The 22,371-nt window shown below is 43.1% G+C and overlaps 1 protein-coding gene across 1 annotated transcript in view; it reads left to right on the top strand.

Moving 5' to 3' along the window:
* Positions 1-6,131: 6,131 nt before the first annotated feature.
* The window catches only part of PDE4C (phosphodiesterase 4C), a 1,152,632-nt gene continuing 1,136,392 nt past the window's right edge, over positions 6,132-22,371 (top strand). The window contains exon 1 of the mRNA XM_044305707.1: positions 6,132-6,211. Within this exon, the coding sequence (XP_044161642.1) occupies positions 6,198-6,211 (14 nt within the window). The 5' untranslated portion in view covers positions 6,132-6,197. The remainder of the gene's footprint in view (positions 6,212-22,371) is intronic.

Genomic DNA, 22,371 nt, shown 5'->3' with positions numbered 1-22,371 from the left:
ACGTCCGTATGATTTTATGATACATGGATCGGATCCGCAAAACACATACGGACGTCTGAACGGAGCCTTACAGGGGGGTGATCACCCATATAGACTCCCTGATCACCCCCTGTCATTGATCACCCTCCTGTCATTGATCACCCCCCTGTAAGGCTCCATTCAGACGTCCGTATGATTTTTACGGATCCACGGATCGGATCCGCAAAGCACATACGGACGTCTGAATGGAGCCTTACAGGGGGGTGATCAATGACAGGGGGGTGATCACCCCATATAGACTCCCTGATCACCCCCCGTCATTGATCACCCCCCTGTAAGGCTCCATTCAGAATTTTGGCCCAAGTTAGTGGAAAAATTTTTATTTTATTTTTTTTCTTACAAAGTCTCATATTCCACTAACTTGTGTCAAAAAATAAAATCTCACATGAACTCGCCATACCCCTCACGGAATCCAAATGTGTAACATTTTTTAGACATTTATATTCCAGACTTCTTCTCACGCTTTAGGGCCCCTAAAATGCCAGAGCAGTATAAATACTCCACATGTATTCCGTGAGGGTCATATTGAGTCCATGAAAGATTGAAATTTTTGTCCCAATTTAGCGGAAAGGGAGACTTTGTGAGAAAAAAAAAAAAAAAAAAAAAGAATCAATTTCCGCTAACTTGTGCAAAAAAAATTAAAATGTCTATGAACTCGCCATGCCCCTCATTGAATACCTTGGGGTGTCTTCTTTCCAAAATGGGGTGACTTGTGGGGTATTTATACTGCCCTGGCATTTTAGGGGCCCGAAAGCATGAGAAGAAGTCTGGGATCCAAATGTCTAAAAATGCCCTCCTAAAAGGAATTTGGGCCGCTTTGCGCATCTAGGCTGCAAAAAAGTGTCACACATGTGGTATCGCCATACTCAGGAGAAGTTGGGGAATGTATTTTGGGGTGTCATTTTACATATACCCATGCTGGGCGAGATAAATATCTTGGTCAAATGCCAACTTTGTATAAAAAATGGGAAATGTTGTCTTTTGCCAAGATATTTCTCTCACCCAACTTCTCCTGAGTACGGCGATACCACATGTGTGACACTTTTTTGCCGCCTAGGTGGGCAAAGGGGCACACATTCCAAAGAGCACCTTTAGGATTTCACAGGTCATTTTTTACACATTTTGATTTCAAACTACTTACCACACATTAGGGCCCCTAGAATGCCAGGGAAGTATAACTACCCCACAAGTGACCCCGTTTTGGAAAGAAGACACCCCAAGGTATTCCGTGAGGGGCATGGCGAGTTACTAGAATTTTTTATTTTTTGTCACAAGTTAGCGGAAAATGATTATTTTTTTTTTTTTCTTACAAAGTCTCATATTCCACTAACTTGTGACAAAAAAAATAAATTCTAGGAACTCGCCATGCCCCTCACGGAATACCTTGGGGTGTCTTCTTTCCAAAATGGGGTCACTTGTGCTGTATGCCATTGGTGCTGCCCCCCTCTCCACTCTGTCATGGGGCCACTCTGGTCTCTGTTACGGCCACTACTGTAGTACCCAATCCCCGTTTTATGGTGCCACTATTGTTCCCGTTTGTACATGTTGACATCACTGTTTATCTTTCCATTCTTCTTATCCATCAGAAGAAAAGAAACATTTTTTAAAAAAGGATCTTGTATTTTGAGCATCCATTAGGCCTCTTTCACACAGTCACACAGTATTTGATCAGTATTTGCAAGTTAAAACAAGAGTGGGTACAAAACACAGAGGAGATGCTAATAGATCCATTACATTTTATCTCTGTTTTGGACCCACTCCTGTTTTTGGCTTACAAATACTGATGAAATACTGGTGCAAATTACTGACCAAATACTGACCATGTGAAAGAGGCCGTTTAAGTCCTGCATGCAGGACTTTTTTTCTTCCTTGTTAAAAAAAAACAAGACAAAGGCCTCTTGAACACGAACGTATTTTCTTCCTGTGTGCTTTTTGCGGACTGTATGCGGAACCATTAAGTTCAGTGGCTCCGGAAAAAAAAAAAAAAGGATGGTACTCCGTGTGCATTTCATTTCCGTATTTCTGTTACGCAAAAAAATAGAACATATCCTATTATTGTCCGCATTACGGACAAGGATAGTACTGTTCTATGAAGGGCCAGCTGTTCTGTTCCACAAAATACAGAATGCACACGGATGTCATCCGCATTGTTTGCGGATCCGTTTTTTGCGGACAGCAAAATTCATACAGTCATGTGCAAGAGGCCAAAAGCAAGAGTGGGTCCAAAACACAGAAAAGATGCAAATATTTGTATTACATTTTGTCTCTGTTTTGAACCCACTCCTGGTTTTGGAGTAAAATTACTGATCAAATACTAACTAACTATCTGAAAGAGGCTTTTTTGGATGCTCAAAATACTGGCTTCCTTTTTTTTTGTTTTCTGTTCTTCTGGCGGATCAGAAGAACAGAAAAATTGTGATGTGGACACACCCTTACTGCCATTGCTGCTGCCCCTCTACCCACTATGTCATGGGGCCACTATTGTCCGTGTTACTGCCACTGCTGTTGGCCTCCATCCCCACTCTGTTATGGGGCCACTATTATCACTGTTACTGCCACTGCTACCACCCTCCCCACTCTGAGGCCACTACTGTCACTGGTACTACCATGGCTGCCACTCTCCTCACTCTGACGGATCAGAACAGAAAAATAATTATGTGAACACACCCTTACTGCCACTTCTACTGCCCCCCTATCCACTATGTCATTGGGCCACGATTGTCACTGTTACTGCCACTACTGCAGCTGCCACCCTCCCCACTCTCTCATGGGGCTACTATTGTCACTGTTACTGCCATTGCTGCCGTCCTCCCTACTCTGTCATGGGGCGGGCCACTATTGTCACTTTTGCTGCCACCCTCCCCACTCTGTCATGGGGCCACTACTTAAATGTTGGGGCACTGTATGGTTAAGGCCATGGCGATAAAGAAGACCCGAAATTGACGCACAGTAAATGTACAGCTAACAGAAGGGAATAAAAAAAACATGTGTTTGGACAGCCACAACATGTATTAAAATAACTTTTTTTTTCTATACTACTTTATTGAAACTGCCTTCATTTCTTTATTTTATTCCACTAACGAGCCATTTAAACACACCTCCTGCAAGGGCGGGCCCAGGTTTTTGGCTTTACTGAAGGTTGCTGTATGCTTTTCTTTTTGTTTAACAGAGGGTATTAACTCTGAATCTAGGTGCACTGCTCAGTGATGTAGACGGCAATAAATTACACCTGCCTGTAATACTGATGGCACAGTACCTACGGAACTGATTAACTATGAATGTGGGTGCACTAGAAAGCAATGCACATGCAATACACTCTCCCTGCAGTTTAAGTTCCAAGCCTTCACACTGAGATTTGGCCACCAAGTGGGTTGAATATGATTAGGCAGAGTGGCCTGGATATCCATGATTTATCACAATTCATTACAAATGGATTTGTAATGTTGAATTTTTCAACCTTGTTCACCTCTAGTTGAGAGCATCTCCCACCCTCTGTAAACCTCTTAGATGCCATGGTCAGCATTGACTGCAGCATCTAAGGAGTTTTCAGCAGTGCCAATGGACACAACAGAGACCAGGCTGTCAGGAACACAAGCTCCTGTGCCTGCTCGATAAGTGCCCAGAAGGTGGGAATATATATACACACACACACACATTTACACATATAGTGTCTCTACACACATTTACTATTATTACTATTATTTTTGTTAAGTTTTACATGGTAAAAGCATTTTTGAAAATAAAACATTTTTTGTGCTTCCATTTTCTGAGAGTAATATTTTTTGAATTTTTGAGCGATTGTCTTAGGGTCTAATTTTTTGTGGGATGAGATGATGGTTTGATTGGTACAATTTTGGGGTACATAAGACATTTTGATCGCGTGGTATTACACTTTTTGTAAGGAAAGGTGTTGTTGTTTTTTTTCGGATCATGAAATATTTTTATAGAGCTGGTCGATACTGCCGTGGTGATTCATAATTATTTTCTTTTTTCTATTTCTTATAACTTAATTATGCAAAAAATGGCGCTTTTTTTACTTGGAACATTTTATTTTTTATTATGTAAAACACTTTTTTTTTTACTTTTTCAACTTTTGGGGTCTGATCCCTTGTACAATGCATTAAAATACATCTGTATTGTGATGTATTGGCTGTATGTGTATTACACAGTGTAATACACTTACAGCCTGCTTGCCTGTGAGACCCAAGGGGTTGGGTCTCACAAGCGTACATGGAAGGCATCGGGCTGCTTTCTCAGCCACCAGATCCCCATCACCACAGCGCGTGGACAGGGTGGGAGTTCCCTCCTTCCACATACCCCACACATGCTGCTGTCAGTGCTGTATGATGGTAGTTGTAATTTTGTTGTGTATTTCTTTTAGCTTTATTGTTCTTATCTTCTCTTCTGGGCTGGGGTCACATGACCATGTCCATGCGTCTCTTTCTTATTTACTATGATGTTATGACCATGGGCGTGTCAAAGCAGTAACAGGGGTGTGTCTGTGCTGGGTGGGAGGTGCTATAAACTAGTTGGGCATTGTTAGGTGTGGTGCTGGAGCTGTGTCAGAGAAAGGAGAAGTGCATTATGGGTTTGGTTGGATACAGCAACAGGAAGTGCTACATACAGGATATAAAGCAACCAGAGTGATTGGTTTACATGGTGAAAACAGCTCAGGAGAGTCTGGAGATGTACATGAGGTAAGCAACTACATGAGCACATCAATTAAAAGGCATAGTAACCATGGAAAACCCCTTTAAGCTTAGTCTAACCTTCACCTTAAAAGCAAAATGGACAAAACCCCAATATACACCTTTAAAGGATGCCACAGTTGGACAGTACCCTTACATGTGGACTGTGCTAAGCCCCAGGAATCATCTGAAATGGGCTGGGAAAAGCTGGAATGAAATGTGGAGACCTTTCTGTGCGGATTTCTGTTAGTTTCTGGACCAAAATTCGCAAGTGTTACTTGCGGATTTTGTTGTGGATTTGATGCAATTTTGCAATTCTCACCGTTGCATTGAAGAGAATAGAAATGACAATTTCAAAATGGAAGCAAAAAAGCAAAGTGTACATGAGATTTGTCTAATTTAATACACTTTGCTGGTACTATATTACACTGCAGTTTTTCCTCACGAGAACCCAATCACATGTACAAAATTTGCAGTAGACAACATCTGTAACAAAAATCCACATCTGAAATCCACTATTTGTATATTTTAAAGCAGATTACACTGATTTCTTCCGTTCCACATTTTCATGTGGATTTTGATGCAATTACTTGTGGATTCTTATATGGATTTTTTTAATTAGAATGATGGAATTCTTTTTAGGAGAAAACAACTCCTATTTTTTTTGCCAGAAGTCATTTTGGACCACAGCTGCGTAAACTGTACTTGGACAAATTGTCCTTAAAAAATGGAAACATCAGTCTCCCAGTGAATAAGACGTACTTGAGTCTGTTTCAAAAATCAGTCATAAGCATAGGTCAGGCATAGGTCACAGGTATGTATCTTTAATGTCTAAAATAAACCCTATAAAATCTTATGTAACTGTAATTTCATACTGAAATGATCAATTTTGCTTGGTCTTGTATCAGGACTTACGATGGTATGTTTCCTTTGTGTAGTGAACACAATGCAAAGGGCAACCTATTTGCGTATTGCCATATATGAAATATGTTATGCTGCTCTGTATTTTGCTGCCTGTGTAGTGATGAGGTTTTGTTGCAATGTGTCATGTGACCTACAAATGACCAACTAGATCATGTTTAATTTCAATCATCACCTTCTGACGTTTAGCTTAATATCCAATGGAATTGGTCAACTATGTTTGCTAGCATGGCAGCAATTTTGTTGGTCTTTATTGGTGATATAGTGTTAACATGGATGCTTGACGGTATTATATTTTTTAGTAAGGCAATGGCATCACAATTACTTAAATTTGGCTGTTTATTTTTCTAACAGGTATCCAGATTAGCTTTTCCCAGTTCACACAGGAGGTCTCTGATGGACTAACAATAGCAAGCATTTACTGTATTTATAATTGACAGTGGTGCACTATGCGGCCAGTGATTGGCTGCAGTGGTCACGTGTTGTCAACTTGACATCACCGTTGCAGCAGGAAAAATAGAGCCCTGCCGGGAGAACCGGAGTAACAGCATGGAATTTATCAGGTAAGTAATCATCTTTATCTATACTTGCACTATACTGAGCACTGCTGCCAGTCATTGACCTCAGCACTGTATGCCTCGTGTTGTGGAAATTTTATTAGGATGAGTATTTGATATATTGTGTATTGTCATCATGTCTCTCAGTGTCAGGGTAAACCATTGGAGTGGATATCTTCCCATGTATGTCCTGTCAGCTGCTGGGCGCAGGGGTCTCCGTCGGTGAATGGTCCATGTGCTAAGCACTGGGCTGTGGGCCGGGGGAGACTGATGTGTTCAGCAGTGTTTTGTTGGCTCATGTATTGCCGCCGGCTAGGGCCCCCGCGCAAGACGCAGATTTGGCGTGGATGCATTTGTTAAGAGAACAATATAAACGAAAGGAACGTGCGTTTGTTGTCTCTAGTGCGCCTGATCAGCCGCTGGAGATAATGACGTTGTCCTGTAAATAAACCTGCATGTGGATCATAGTAACTTTATCTGGCATTGATCACTGAGCAAGGCTGGATAAAGTTTGCTCCAGTGGAAATAGGAGATTATTGTATACATGTGTTTGTTAGATGTTATTCTAAATGATTGTATCTTGTCTTCCTATGTCATCACTTCCTACATCCTTGTGTTGGGCCTACCCCTTTTACACCTTTTGTTAGTTAATAAAAGGGAACACACTGAGCAGGGCGGGGAGAGGCTCAGCAGAATTCAATCAAGATGGTAACAAGTGGGTCTCTCTCTGACTGCAGATGATAAGAATGGATTTACCTTTTTCCTTACACAAACTTTGATGCGAGCTGATTACACTATTAATTTTTCTACAACAGATTATTACATATTTCTATTTCACTCGGGACCAATTAGACCAAAGATGACCAATGACTAGCTATAGTGATTACATGCTTAGGCAGGCACATCATCAATGCAGCCAGGTAAACAAAGACTGGAAGGACGCACTGGAGAGATGACACTTAACCCCTTAAGGACTAAGCCCTATTTCACCTTAAGGACTTGGCCATTTTTTGCAAATCTGACCAGTGTCACTTTAAGTGGTGATAACTTTAAAACGCTTTGACTTATCCAGGCCATTCTGAGATTGTTTTTTCGTCACATATTGTACTTCATGACACTAGTAAAATGAAGTCAAAAAAATTATTATTTTTTGCATAAACAAATACCTAATTTACCCAAAATTTGGAAAAATTAGCAAATTTCAAAGTTTCAGTTTCTCCATTTCCGTAATACATAGTAATACCCCCAAAAATTGTGATGACTTTACATTCCCCATATGTCTACTTCATGTTTGAATTATTTTGGGAATTATATTTTATTTTTTGGGGATGTTACAAAGTTTAGAACTTTAGAAGCAAATATTGAAATTTTTCTGAAATTTGCAAAAACCCAATTTTTAGGGACCACTACAGCTCTGAAGTCACTTTGTGAGGCTTACATAATAGAAACCACCCAAAAATGACCCCATTCTATAAACTACACCCCTCAAGGTATTCAAAACTGATTTTACAAACTTAGTTAACCCTTTAAGTGTTGCACAAGAGTTATTGGCAAATGGGGATGACATTTTAGAATTTCATTTTTTTGCCTAATTTTCCATTTTAACCCATTTTTTCCACTAACAAAGCAAGGGTTAACAGCCAAACAAGACTTTATCTTTATTGCCCTGACTCTGCCGTTTACAGAAACACCCCATATGTGGCCGTAAACTACTGTACGGCCACACAGCGGGGCGTAGAGTGAAAGGTGCGCTGTTTGGTTTTTGGAAGGCAGATTTTGCTGGACTGGTTTATTTACACCATGTCCCATTTGAAGCCCCCTGATTCAGGGGCCCTGATGCACCCCTAGAGTAGAAACTCCCTAAAATGTGCACCATCTAAGAAACTACACCCCTCAAGGTATTCAAAACTGATTTTTACAAACTTTGTTAACCCTTTAGGTGTTGCGCAAGATTTAATGGAAAATAGAGATACAATTTCAAAATTTCACTTTTTAATCTTAAGTAGGGTCTCATTTTTTGCGGGATGAGATGGCTGTTTTATTGGCACTATTTTGGGGTGCATATGACTTTTTGATCGCTTGCTATTGCACTTTTTGTGATGTAAGATGACCAAAAAAATGGCTTTTTATAAACCGTTTTTATTTAAAAAAATTTACGGTGATCATTTTTACGGTGATCACCTGAGGGGTTAACTCATGTGATTTTTTTATAGAGCCGGTCGATACGGACACGGCAATACCTAATATGTATACTTTTTTTTTTATTTATGTAAGTTTTACACAATGATTTCATTTTTTAAACAAAAAAAAACATGTTTTAGTTTTTCCATAGTCTAAGAGCCATAGTTTTTTCAGTTTTTGGGCGATTATCTTGGGTAGGTTCTCATTTTTTGCGGGATGAGGACGGTTTAATTGCCACTATTTTGGCGTACATGCAACTTTTTTGATCACTTTTATTACCTTTTTGGGAAGTAAGGTGGGCAAAATTTAAATTTTCTCATAGTTTTTATTTTTTTGGCGTTCACCGTGCGGGGAAAGTAACATGACCGTTGTGGCCACAACTTTGCAGACGGGGAAGGGTAAGGACTGGGGCTCCCTCCCTCTGTCACCCCATCCTGTCGGGGGGCTGCAAAGGCACAGCAGCCCCCCGATGGGAGAGGGAGGGAGCCGCATCTTACTGTTAACTCTTTCCATACAGCGGTCCGTACGGACCGCTGTATGGAAAGGGTTAAACGGCTGACATCCATTCACAGATGTCAGCCGTTTATACCAGAGTGTCAGCAATGTGCTGACACTCTGGTATACCACTGTACACCAACGATTATTCGGCGGGAGGGGGATCGCGATCCCGCCTGCCGCACCGCCCGCAACACCCCCCCTGCACCACCCGCTGCCATAAAACCATCCAGGGGTGCAGGGGGGGTGGGCATTTTGAAGTTTGATCCCCGTGGTCATGTTGTTAAATATGGTGCATCTTTAACCCAAGTCTAATTTCATTTTGACATTTTTTTTTCCTCCCCACATTCCAATAGCCATAACTTTTATTTTTCTATTCACATAGCCATATGAGGGATATTTTTATGAATTTTTTTGTGGGACAAGATGCATTTTTTTTTATGCTGCCATTTAATTCACTATGTCTTGTATTGAAAAACAGGACATGATTATTTGTGGGGTAAAATTAAATAAAGAATTCACAATTCCGCCAAGGGTTATGGGGGTTTTGACATCACAGCATTCACTGTGTGTTAAAAATTACTTGACATCCTTATACTGTGGCTCAATACAATTGCGGTGATACCAAACTTGTATAGTTTTTATTTTGTTTAATTATAAAAAAATAATTATTAAACATGGAAACAAGCAGTGTATAATGTGATGGAAAGTGTGCAAGCATGACCACCGCTAAAGGATTGCAGAGTGGTTGTAGCCGTATAAATAATCAGTGTATAATGTGATGAAAAATGAATCCAGCCAGCAAAGCAATCAATATGGATAATAACAATACATTAGTAAAGGCCTTTTATTAACTTTCTCTACATGACAAATGCCATTTGCTAAAGTGAGACAACCCCTTTTACCCTTTCAGGATCCTGCCATATTTTACCTTAAGCACCAGGCCATTGTTTGGAAATTTGACGTGTAACACCTCTGGAATGCTTTTACTTATCCAAGCCATTCTGAGATTGTACTTCATGATAGTGGTAAATTTCACTCAATATATTTCATTTTTATTTATAAAAAAAAAAAATCTCAAAAAATAAAAAATTGGGAAAAATGTACAACTTTCCAAATGTCTATTTCTCTGCTTTAAAAACAGATACCTCATCAAATTACTTTACATTTCCCATATGTCTACTTTATGTTTGGATCATTTTGTTAATGCCATTTTATTTTTTCGGGGCATTAGAAGGCTTCAAATTTTAGAAGAAAATCTCCAAAACTCACTTTTTAAAGGATCAGTTCAGTTATGAAGTCACTGTTGGGCGTACATAATAGAAACCACCCATACATGGCCCCATTTTAGAAACTACACCCCTCAAGTTATTAAAAACTGATTTTACAAACTTTGCTAATGCTTTAGATGTTCCACAAGAGTTAAATTAAAATGTAGATGACATTTCTGAATTTCACTTTTTTGGCAGATTTTCCATTGTAATCCATTTATTCAGTTAACAAAGCAAGGGTTAACAGCCAAACAAAACTCAATATTTATTACCCTGATTCTGAGGTTTACAGAAACACCCCATTTGTGATCATAACCGAGTGCCATATGGTTTTTCAAGGGCAGATTTCACAGGGATAATTTTAAGTTGCCTTGTCACATTTTAAGAACCCCTGATGCACCCCTAGAGTAGAAACTCCCAAAAAGTGACCCTATTTTGGAAACTACAGGATAAGGTGGCAGTTTTGTTGGCACTATTTTGGGGTGCATATGACTATTTGATCCTTTTTATTAAACTTTTTGTGATGTAAGGTGACAAAAACATAGCTTTTTTGGTAGTTTTTATTAGGGGTGGGCGATATAGGCGATATGCGATATAAATTTGGGCCACGATATGGATTTTGAGCATATCGCCTATATCGCCAGACCGCGATATGATCGCACTCCATGTTCTCTTGAGCCGGCACAGTGGAGAAGGAGGGAGTCCCTCCCCACTGTGCGCGGCTGCGGATGACCACCAATGAGAAAAGAGTAGGAGGAGGAGGGGAGGGACTGACCGTAAATCATTGAGTTTTCACGATCTCAGTGAGAGTGTGAAAACTCAAATCCGATGGTATATTCTAACCCCCAGGCGTTCCCATGGTGACAGGGATGCTTGCCTGGGGGTTAGAATATACAGGGTCACGCCGCTCACAGGAGCACATTTATAAACAGTAACTTTAACTTTAATTAGCGACTCTTTACTTGTATACCTTACTCTGTCTTAGCTCCTGTAACAGCAGGCAGTGCGGGCGGCGCTCACTCACTGACGTCACGTGCCTGCTCCTCCCACTAGGCGGCACAGGCGCGTGACGTCAGTGAGTGAGCGCCGCCCACCGCACTGCCTGCTAAGACAGAGTAAGGTATACAAGTAAAGAGTCGCTAATTAAAGTTAAAGTTACTGTTTAGTTTATAAATGTGCTCCTGTGAGCATTGGGGAGGGGGATCTGTGGGTGTCACTGTTTAGGGGAGGGGGGGGTCTGTGGGTGTCACTGTTTAGGGGAGGGGGATCTGTGGATGGCACTGATTAGGGGAGGGGGATCTGTGGATGGCACTGATTATTGGAGGGGGATCTGTGGATGGCACTGATTAGGAGAGGGGGATCTGTGGATGGCACTGATTAGGGGAGGGGGATCTGTGGATGGCACTGATTAGGGGAGGGGGATCTGTGGATGGCACTGATTAGGGGAGGGGGATCTGTGGATGGCACTGATTAGGGGAGGGGGATCTGTGGATGGCACTGATTAGGGGAGGGGGATCTGTGGATGGCACTGATTAGGGGAGGGGGATCTGTGGATGGCACTGATTAGGGGAGGGGGATCTGTGGATGGCTCTGTTATGGGAGGCTGATCGGTGGATGGCACTGATTAGGGGAGGGGGATCTGTGGATGGCACTATTTAAAGGAGGGGGATCTGTGGATGGCACTGATTAGGGGAGGGGGATCTGTGGACGGCTCGGTTATGGGAGGGGGGGGTCTGTGGATGGCACTGTTTAGGGGAGGGGACTCAGCTCCCTGCTGTTGTGTGTACTATGCACAGGGCAGCGGAGAGAGTGTAAAGTCCTATTCACCCTAATAGAGCTCTATTAGGGTGAATATGACAAGGGTTCTAGCCCTTAAGGAGGTTAATAAAAAAAAAGTTAAAAAAAAAAAAAAAAAGTTTAAACACCCCCCCCCCCCAAAATATAGAAAACAATATATTGCGATATATATCGCATATCGCACGTGCTTAAAATTATATCACAATATAGATTTTCAGCCATATCGCCCACCCCTAGTTTTTATTCTATTTTTTTATGGTGTTTACCTGAGGGGTTATGTGATATTTTAATACAGCAGATCATTAAAGACGTGGCAATGCCTACTATGTATACTTTTTAAAATGTATTTAGGTTTTACACAATAGAAATTTTTGGGGAAAAAAAAAATCATCTTTTAGTGTCTCCATATTTTTTGCAGGATGAGGTGACGGTTTGATTGGTACTATTTGGGTGGCATAAGCCTTTTTGATTGCTTGTTGTTGCACTTTTTGTGATTGAAGGTGCAAAAAAATTGTTGTTTTAGCAGTTTTTATTTAATTCTTTTGACGGCGTTCAGGTGAGGGGGTGGATCATGTGATATTTTTACAGAGCCGGTCTTTACGGACATGGCAATACCCAATGTGTCTGTTTTCCTTATTTATTTATTTTACAATTTTATGTGTTTTATTTTGGGAAAGGGGCATTTTTTTTTTACTTAGAACTATTTTTTGGTGAAAAACACTTTTTAAAACTTTTTTTTGTCCCACTCTGGGACTTCAACTTCTGGGGTCTGATCCCCTCTGCAGTGCATTACAATCAGTGGCTTCGCCAAGGGGGCGCCAGAGGGGGCCATGGCCCCCCCTACATCACGCTGTGCCTCCCATGTGCCACCCCAACTAAGCGGCTGCAGCCGTGCACAGGGAGATAAGCACTTCCATTGCGCTCATCTCCATAGTTATCTGCCTGTGCTAGTGCGGCGGGGCAGGGGTGTGTACCTTCCCCTTCCTCTGATAGGCTGCAGGCACTAGGCTGGCAGCCTATCAAAGGCCGGCGCAGGCGGTGCGATGACGTCATCGCGACGGCTGAGCCATACAGCGCAGGACACAGGCCGGAAGAGGCCTGCATTGCATCGCTGACATGGAGGCAAGTATAAGTGTTTTGTTTTTTTTGTACATTAGTTTAACAGGTACATTAGGGGGGCTCTAAGCTCTTGTTACTGGGCTGGCACATGGGGGGCTCTTGTTAGTGGCATATGATGGGAGGGCTCTTGTTAGTGGCACATGATGGGGGGGCTCTTGTTAGTGGCACATGATGGGGGGGCTCTTGTTAGTGGCACATGATGGGGGGGCTCTTGTTAGTGGCACATGATGGGGGGGCTCTTGTTAGTGGCATATGATGGGAGGGCTCTTGTTAGTGGCACATGATGGGGGGGCTCTTGTTAGTGGCACATGATGGGGGGGCTCTTGTTAGTGGCACATGATGGGGGGCTCTTGTTAGTGGCACATGATGGGGGGGCTCTTGTTAGTGGCACATGATGGGGGGGCTCTTGTTAGTGGCACATGATGGGGGGGCTCTTGTTAGTGGCACATGATGGGGGGGGCTCTTGTTAGTGGCACATGATGGGGGGGCTCTTGTTAGTGGCACATGATGGGGGGGCTCTTGTTAGTGGCACATGATGGGGGGGCTCTTGTTAGTGGCACATGATGGGGGGGCTCTTGTTAGTGGCACATGATGGGGGGGCTCTTGTTAGTGGCACATGATGGGGGGGCTCTTGTTAGTGGCACATGATGGGGGGCTCTTGTTAGTGGCACATGATGGGGGGGCTCTTGTTAGTGGCACATGATGGGGGGGCTCTTGTTAGTGGCACATGATGGGGGGGGCTCTTGTTAGTGGCACATGATGGGGGGGCTCTTGTTAGTGGCACATGATGGGGGGGCTCTTGTTAGTGGCACATGATGGGGGGGCTCTTGTTAGTGGCACATGATGGGGGGGCTCTTGTTAGTGGCACATGATGGGGGGGCTCTTGTTAGTGGCACATGATGGGGGGGCTCTTGTTAGTGGCACATGATGGGGGGGCTCTTGTTAGTGGCACATGATGGGGGGGCTCTTTTAGTGGCACATGATGGGGGGGGCTCTTTTAGTGGCACATGATGGGGGGTTCTTGTTAGTGGCACATGATGGGGGGGTTCTTGTTAGTGGCACATGGTGGGGGGCTCTTATTAGTGGCACATGATGGGGGGGCTCTTGTTAGTGGCACATGATGGGGGGGCTCTTGTTAGTGGCACATGATGGGGGGGCTCTTGTTAGTGGCACATGATGGGGGGGCTCTTGTTAGTGGCACATGATGGGGGGGCTCTTGTTAGTGGCACATGATGCGGGGGCTCTTGTTAGTGGCACATGATGGGGGGCTCTTGTTAGTGGCACATGATGGGGGGGCTCTTGTTAGTGGCACATGATGGGGGGGCTCTTGTTAGTGGCACATGATGGGGGGTTCTTGTTAGTGGCACATGATGGGGGGGTTCTTGTTAGTGGCACATGATGGGGGGTTCTTGTTAGTGGCACATGATGGGGGGGTTCTTGTTAGTGGCACATGATGGGGGGGCTCTTGTTAGTGGCACATGATGGGGGGGCTCTTGTTAGTGGCACGTGATGGTGGGCTCTTTTTACTGGCACGTGATGGTGGGCTCTTGTTACTGGCACGTGATGGTGGGCTCTTGTTACTGGCACGTGATGGTGGGCTCTTGTTACTGGCACATGATGGGGGGCTTATTACTGCCACATGATGGGGGGGGGCTTATTACTGCCACATGATGGGGGGGCTTATTACTGGCACATTATTGGTGGGCACTATACTTGGGTATTTTATATGGTGGGCTCTGTACAGTAGCATTTTATACTGGGACACATTATGGTGGGTAGTATGGGGAAGGGGGGAGAGGAGTAATATGGAGTCATCTAAGGGGGCACTAAGAAGGTATATTTTATACTTGCAAATTATGGGGGACACCTACTGGGGCACGATATATGGGGCATTTTATACTGGTATATTATGGGGGGCACTAGGAGGAAGGGGGAGAGGAGCACTATGGGGGCACTATATAGGGGTATTTTATACTGGCACATTATGGGGGCACTATGGGGACATATGCCTCCAGTTGAGCTATACAAGGGGGTATTTTTTGCACTGTAGAATTATTTCTACTGGGGGGCATAATGGTGGGCTTTATTACTCCCCCATGGTATGACCCCCTAGTAGCAGCACCAGCCTCTCTCTGCTCTGCTATCCCTCTGCCCCTTCTCCAAATCCTTATTATTAAATCTTTCTCATTAGGATAAAAACACATCAGCTCCGCCGAGCCCACAGCCAAGTGTTGAAGTGGTGTCTGAGATCCCCAAGAGCCAAGCCAAGTTTTCATGTGAAATATGTTTATGTTATACACATATAGCATACACTGTGCCACACAATATACAGTATACATCTATACTTTGTAGTCTGTTCTATAAGCACCATTGTTTTGTGGCGGCGGACAGAAAATAATCCGAAAGTGCCTCTCCCGAGACTAGGCTCTGGATCCGCCACTGGACCGCTCACAGAAGTGTACATTTCTTCTAAACTGTAATCCGTATCCGCTGACCTGCAGAAATCAGCACTCGTTCGGTAACAACTAACAGGCAGTGCCTGTAGCCTGGCCCTGTTACCGAAGCTAGCTGAGTGGTGTAAGGTTAAGGTACTAGTAGAGATGAGCGGCCGCTTAATCCTGATGTAAAGTTAAAGTTACTTCAGGATATGGAATACAGTTTAGAAATGTCAAATGTACACTCCTGTGAGAGGTAGGGAGGGAGATCTGTGGATGACACTGTTATGGAGGGGGAAATGGGGATGACACTGTCATGGGGTGGATCTGTGGATGACACATATAGCATAAGATGCTATATACGGAATGTGTCATCCACAGATCCCCCTCCCTATAAAAGTGTCATCCACAGGCAACTAGGACATGTTGAAATCGGAGTGATTTTATATATTTTTTTAAACCACAGACAGCAGGACTTTTCTTCCCTGTTGCGGTTTTAGGTATTGGGTAAAGTATCGCAGCATTTCTAAGCATACTTGTGTAAATGTATCGTTGTTATAGCTTTCCCCCTAGTTTTGTCCTGGCCCTCAGTGTGCCCCCCCCCCCCCCCCCCCAAAATTTGAAAGCTAGAGACGCCACTGATTACAATATATCCTGTATTGTAATGCACTGCCTGTGAGACCCAGACTAAGGGGCTGGATCTCACAGGATTCCGTAGAAGGTAAGCCCCGTTGGCTTTTCTGCCATTGGGTCCTTGTCACTGGAGCACGGGGACCTGATGGGGAAGCAGAGGAAACCCGTACTCTCTGCAACCCCCTGCATGCTATGGTCAGTTTTGACTGCGGCATACAAGAGGTTAACACGCCAGCATCAGTGTTTTCATCTATGCCGGCGTATGCAGCAGGGGCCCAGCGGTCAGTGACTGCCGGGTCCGTGCAGCTGGTCAGGCAGGCGCAGCTCCTGCATCCATCCGATCAGCCAGCAGTACATGTACGGAGCTGGTCATTAAGTCGCGTCCACCAGCGCTGTACATGTACGGCAGAGGTCCTCTACGGGTTAAGACACCCTTCAAACCTGGACACAACCTGGCTAGTTATGTCTCTAAAACCCTGTATGCATCAGTGGACATTACAGCCAGCAAGAGTACCATTGCCTGTCATAGATTCTGCAGAAGGAAACAGGACAGATAGAGAGTGGAGAGGGCTATAACTCAAATCCTTGCCCAGGGGCAGAGCCTGAGGGGTCCCAAAGACTCTTGTGTCACATATAGTCCTGCTCATCATTATTGGCACCCATAAAGTTTAAGTACATAATTTGGAATGCCTCCTGAAAAAAATGAATCAAGTGAAACAGCTTTTTTGTATAGAAAATTTAAAACAAAAAAACAATGGGAGGGAAAAATAGAAAAACCCAAAGCTTGATGTGACACTGGTATTGGCCTCCTTTACATTTAATTAGTATGGAAACACATTAGGACTCACCTGTGGCAAATAACAAATGAGAATCACCTGTAATAAATTATCGGTGCCCATGTGACATGAATTAGTTAATGAACGATGACTAGAGTGTTTAAAAAAGTCACATGTTAAGCCCTATTCCACAATGGTGAAGACAAAGGAGCTGTCTAAGGACATCACTGCTATTATTAGCAAACACGAGACTTCCAAAAGGTATAAGGCCATCTCCAAAGACCTTGGTATCCCAATTTAAACCGTGCACAATGTTCTTAAGAAGTTTTCCCAAGCATGGAACCGTCAAGAACCTCCTCGATGTGGGGGAAAGAGGAAAATTGACAAAGAGATGTCTTCGAAGGTTGGTGCGAATGGTGGAAAAAACACCAAGTCAAATATCCAAAGACCTGAAGGTCAACCTGGAACAGTCTGGGGTCATGGTTTCAACAAGTACCATACGCCGCACACTAAAATGGTCGAATAACATAGCAGATAATTTGTACAAACAAAGCTGAAACAACAATGATTATATAAATTCTCTAGGCCTTCTGCCCATAGACTATTGTAAATATAAGAACTATTAATCGTGAGAATCTTTGGGCAATACTATCAATGGATCACTGGGCTAGAAGTATCGGAATGTAACAACTTTGTTCTTCCTTTTGCACAACTTTTTCACGGCCCAGAAACCTCTCAATTAAAATCCATATTCTTTTGAGTCTGGATCAGCAGTCACAAGGGGAACAAGAAACATAATCTTTTCAAGTCTCCAGACTCAACACTTTCTTGAAAGGAGTCCAACTAGGCTTTCCTTTGAGCTTCACTAGAGTGCTTGTGGTCAATCAACACTCGGAATGGACCATCAAACCAGGGCTAAAGGACTTTCCTAAGATGTCTTTTTACTACAACCCAATCTCCAGACACAAGTGAGTGGCTTCCTGGTACTATCAAGATCTGTAAGTGAAGCAAGAACTCTAGAATATATTTGAATCAAATGCTTGTGCAAACTGATCACCTAGTCTGTCAGACAACCCTGTTGTATCTGGAGCTGCTGTGGGAAATACAATCCTATCCTAGGGGATGACCCAAAAAGGACCTTATAGGCCTGTCTTACGGTTAGGGGTATGCCTTACTGAAAAGAGGGCTACCAGCAGGCACCCTGTTCAGAAATGTCTGAATCTTTAACTTTAGTGTCCCGTTCAGTTACTTTTTCCCTATCCTACCGCTGCTTTGTGGATGGTGCGAAGCATGCTAGGCCTGTTCTACACCAAAAACCTTCATCTCCTGCATCACTTCAACTGTGAAGTGAACACATCTGTTACGTTCAATGATCTCAGGTACCCCATACCTGCATACAACTTAGGGCATAAACTTCTTTGGGTATGCTTTTGGCCATCCTGAAAACAAGTAATCACACAGCAATACGTACTCCTACATGCCCTAGGTAGCTGAAGGTAGTCTGCAAGCGTTGAATCAGATACAAAGGGCGAGACGTGTGTTTCTGGGGTACCTTAAGCACCTCGCCCATGTTGTTCTGGGCACAAATCATACATCCTTGAGTATGGGTGAAACTCAGAAAATTTGAATATCGTGCAAAGTTCATTTATTTCAGTAATGCAACTTAAAAGGTGAAACTAATATATGAGATTACATGCAAAGCGAGAAATTTCAAGCCTTAATTTGTTATAATTTGGATGATTATGGCTTACAGCTTATGAAACCCCAAAGTCTCAATTTTTAGGTACCCTTTGCTCAGTGGGTATGGATTAATTAGCTGACTAGAGTGTGACACTTTGAGCCTAAAATATTTAACTTTTTCAAAAAATCCTAAGCTGCATTAATGGAATTCCGTTTAATTTGCAGTACTACAAAGAAAAATTGACTTTTGCACGATATTCTAACTTTTTGCGTTTCACCTGTATGCAGTTACACTGCTACAGTGCTGAACCCTGGGGCATACCATGTGCCATGTACTAAATCACACATAGCAGTTTTTGTCTGGTGCGTCACTCCATGGGTTGCCTGTGCCATCGTGATGTAGAGGGACCTGGGAAGGCAGAGTTTCCCTTGGAACTGTATTAGGGCTTCCTCATTTGTTGTCCCCCCCTTTTTCCATCCACCAGTCCCTTTCCTCCTTCCCCACCTGGTTCTGTAAGGTCTTAAGAACTTCTGGGAGACAGGAGGAGTTATTTCAGTGAGGTCTGACTAAGCAATCTGGCAGCCATTTTTGCAGTCTGATCTGCCATTGCTTTTCCCTCTGCCTCCTCAGAGTCTGTTTTACAGTGACCTTTTTGTTTTGATCACCGCCACTCAGGTTATCGATATGAGGGCTTCCATCAGAGACCTCACTGCTTCCCCATTTTCGATGGGTTTACTTGAAGCGATCAGGAAGTCTCTGGCTTTCCAAATGGGCCTATAGTCATGGACCATCCCATAAGGCATGGATGTCAAACTCATGGCCCTCCAGATGTTGCAAAACTACAACTCCCATCATTTCCTGATAGCTGTAGTATGCCCAGGCATGATGGGAGTTGTAGTTTTGCAACAGCTGGAGGGCCACGAGTTTGACATCCCTGCCATAAGGCATACCTGGAATCAGTGTAAATGTTGGCAGTTTTTTTTTTCTTTAAACAAAAAGTCTCTACAAACATGGACCAGAGAGTTTTATCACTAACAGCCAACAAACAAAGTTCCTGGTCATTGAGGGCACCTGTACGCTTCACTGTGCCGTCCTCCTGATATGAGATGTTGGCATGTACTTTTGCAAGCAAGTCTATACCCAGGAGGCAACAAGGGGCGTTATCGCTGACAAACGGGCAAGCACTTTTTGTTAAGGGCAAATCTAATACGGATGGGTTCTGTTAAAAAAGAAAGTGTACTACTTTCTCATCCACTTCTATCCAAAGACTGGTATCCTTGGAGATTAAGTCAGGGGAGGACATGTTTGCTGTGCACAACTGTCTTGGCTGCTCCAGTATCAATCAAAAACGGTACTACTCTTTTATCACCCAAAGTGACGGATATAATTGGGGCTGGACTTGAAGCTGCTAAAATGTTTAAAAGCACAGCCAATACTGGATTGCCTGTTTCCTAATCTTGGTCTAACTTTTCCCCTCACCTGTCTTGGTGTTGTCCTCATGACAAAAACATGGGTGTCTGTGGGGACGGACAGTGATCCAGGCATGGTTATCACAGAATACAATTCTCTTGTGTGGTGTGGACGAGGATTACGACACACAGCACAACTCTCTCTCTTCTGGATTTTGGGTCCTGCAGACTCTGCAGGTCCATCTCCCAGGACCATTATAGAGTGGCAGACTTACTTATTCCTCACTTCAATGAGCAGTTTGGCATCAGGGCTGAGGAAATGCCCGAGGAACACTACCTGTACTGAATCACCAATGCTGTTTAATGTTACTCTGCCATTTGGTTTACAGAAGTACCCAGCTTTTCTTAATATGACATTTTTAAGACTGAAACACAGGACTTCTAATCTTTCATGGAGGTGTCTTACAACCAGGGGATGGGCACAATGGCTGTCATTGTCTGTAACATCCACCCTGTCCTCCTCCCTCCCCTTTGAGTTATCCAAGTCCGCCTCTTTCAGTCGGACACTGTGATCTTCCCTCTATCAGTATTGCCTTAGCTATTCATGAGGACAGATATGATGTTAGCACAAACATTTAACATACACTCACCTAAAGAATTATTAGGAACACCATACTAATACGGTGTTGGACCCCCTTTTGCCTTCAGAACTGCCTTAATTCTATGTGGCATTGATTCAACAAGGTGCTGATAGCATACTTTAGAAATGTTGGCCCATATTGATAGGATAGCATCTTGCAGTTGATGGAGATTTGAGGGATGCACATCCAGGGCATGAAGCTCCCGTTCCACCACATCCCAAAGATGCTCTATTGGGTTGAGATCTGGTGACTGTGGGGGCCATTTTAGTACAGTGAACTCATTGTCATGTTCAAGAAACCAATTTGAAATGATTCGAGCTTTGTGACATGGTGCATTATCCTGCTGGAAGTAGCCATCAGAGGATGGGTACATGGTGGTCATGAAGGGATGGACATGGTCAGAAACAATGCTCAGGTAACCCGTGGCATTTAAACGATGGCCAATTGGCACTAAGGGGCCTAAAGTGTGCCCAGAAAACATCCCCCACACCATTACACCACCACCACCAGCCTGCACAGTGGCAACAAGGCATGATGGATACATGTTCTGTTTACGCCAAATTCGGACTCTACCATTTGAATGTCTCAACAGAAATCGACACTCACTCAAGGTTGTGCGCTTTGTGGCTTCACAAATGCTTTGCTGCATACCTCGGTTGTAACGAGTGGTTATTTCAGTCAACGTTGCTCTTCTATCAGCTTGAATCAGTCGGCCCATTTTCCTCTAACCTCTAGCATCGACAAGGCATTTTCACCCACAGGACTGCCACATACTAGATGTTTTTCCCTTTTTACACTATTTTTTGTAAACCCTAGAAATGGTTGTGCGTGAAAGTCCCAGTAACTGAGCAGATGGTGAAATACTCAGACCGGCCCGTCTGGCACCAAAAACCATGCCACGCTCAAAATTGCTTAAATCACCTTTCTTTCCCATTCTGACATTCAGTTTGGAGTTCAGGAGGATGTCTTGACCAGGACCACAACCCTACATGCATTGAAGCAACTGCCATGTGATTGGTTGTCTAGATAATCGCATTAATGAGAAATAGAACAGGTGTTCCTAATAATTCTTTAGGTGTGTGTAACACATAACTACAAACGTTTAAACAAACAGATCTGACAATACAGACATGAACACATGAAGGACCCATAAGAAATGTTTCATGGACATCAATTAAAAAAAAAGAGTAGCGCTCAATTAAAACTTTTGTCAACAATAAAAGTAAAGAAAAAAAAAATTCCCATAAAAACTAAAGAAAATTCCCCAATGCGCATTTTATATAAAAACAAATATCGTACTCCATACGCATTCAGATTTTCATTTATTTATTTTCACAAACAGCTCATAACCACGCTCCTATACATGACGTACGGATTGCACGCACAGCTCTGCTAAGCATTCATTAGCACTTCACACATATTCGACTCAACTACAACTTAAAGCCACACCCATTCACATTCTACTGAATCATCTATGGCTTCCATACCAGCTACACAGTTTTCTTTGTTTCATCATAAAACTTGCAGCACAAACGAACACAGCTTTCCTGGAAACAGACACACCACACCCAGAATTGCTGATGACCTTTGTTGTTGTTCTACCTTGTTTTCCAACATCTTCTGGTATTCAATCTGTGATTAATCAAAATCTTGACAGCGTAAAGTTATAATCATACAAGACAACATAAAGTTATAATCATACAATAATATTTGTTTAGGGTAAACTAC

The sequence above is a fragment of the Bufo gargarizans genome, chromosome 1, assembly GCF_014858855.1.
Source record: "Bufo gargarizans isolate SCDJY-AF-19 chromosome 1, ASM1485885v1, whole genome shotgun sequence".
Lineage (NCBI taxonomy): Eukaryota > Metazoa > Chordata > Amphibia > Anura > Bufonidae > Bufo > Bufo gargarizans.
Note: the sequence above shows the minus strand (reverse complement) of the source record. Positions and strands in the feature narration are given on the sequence as shown.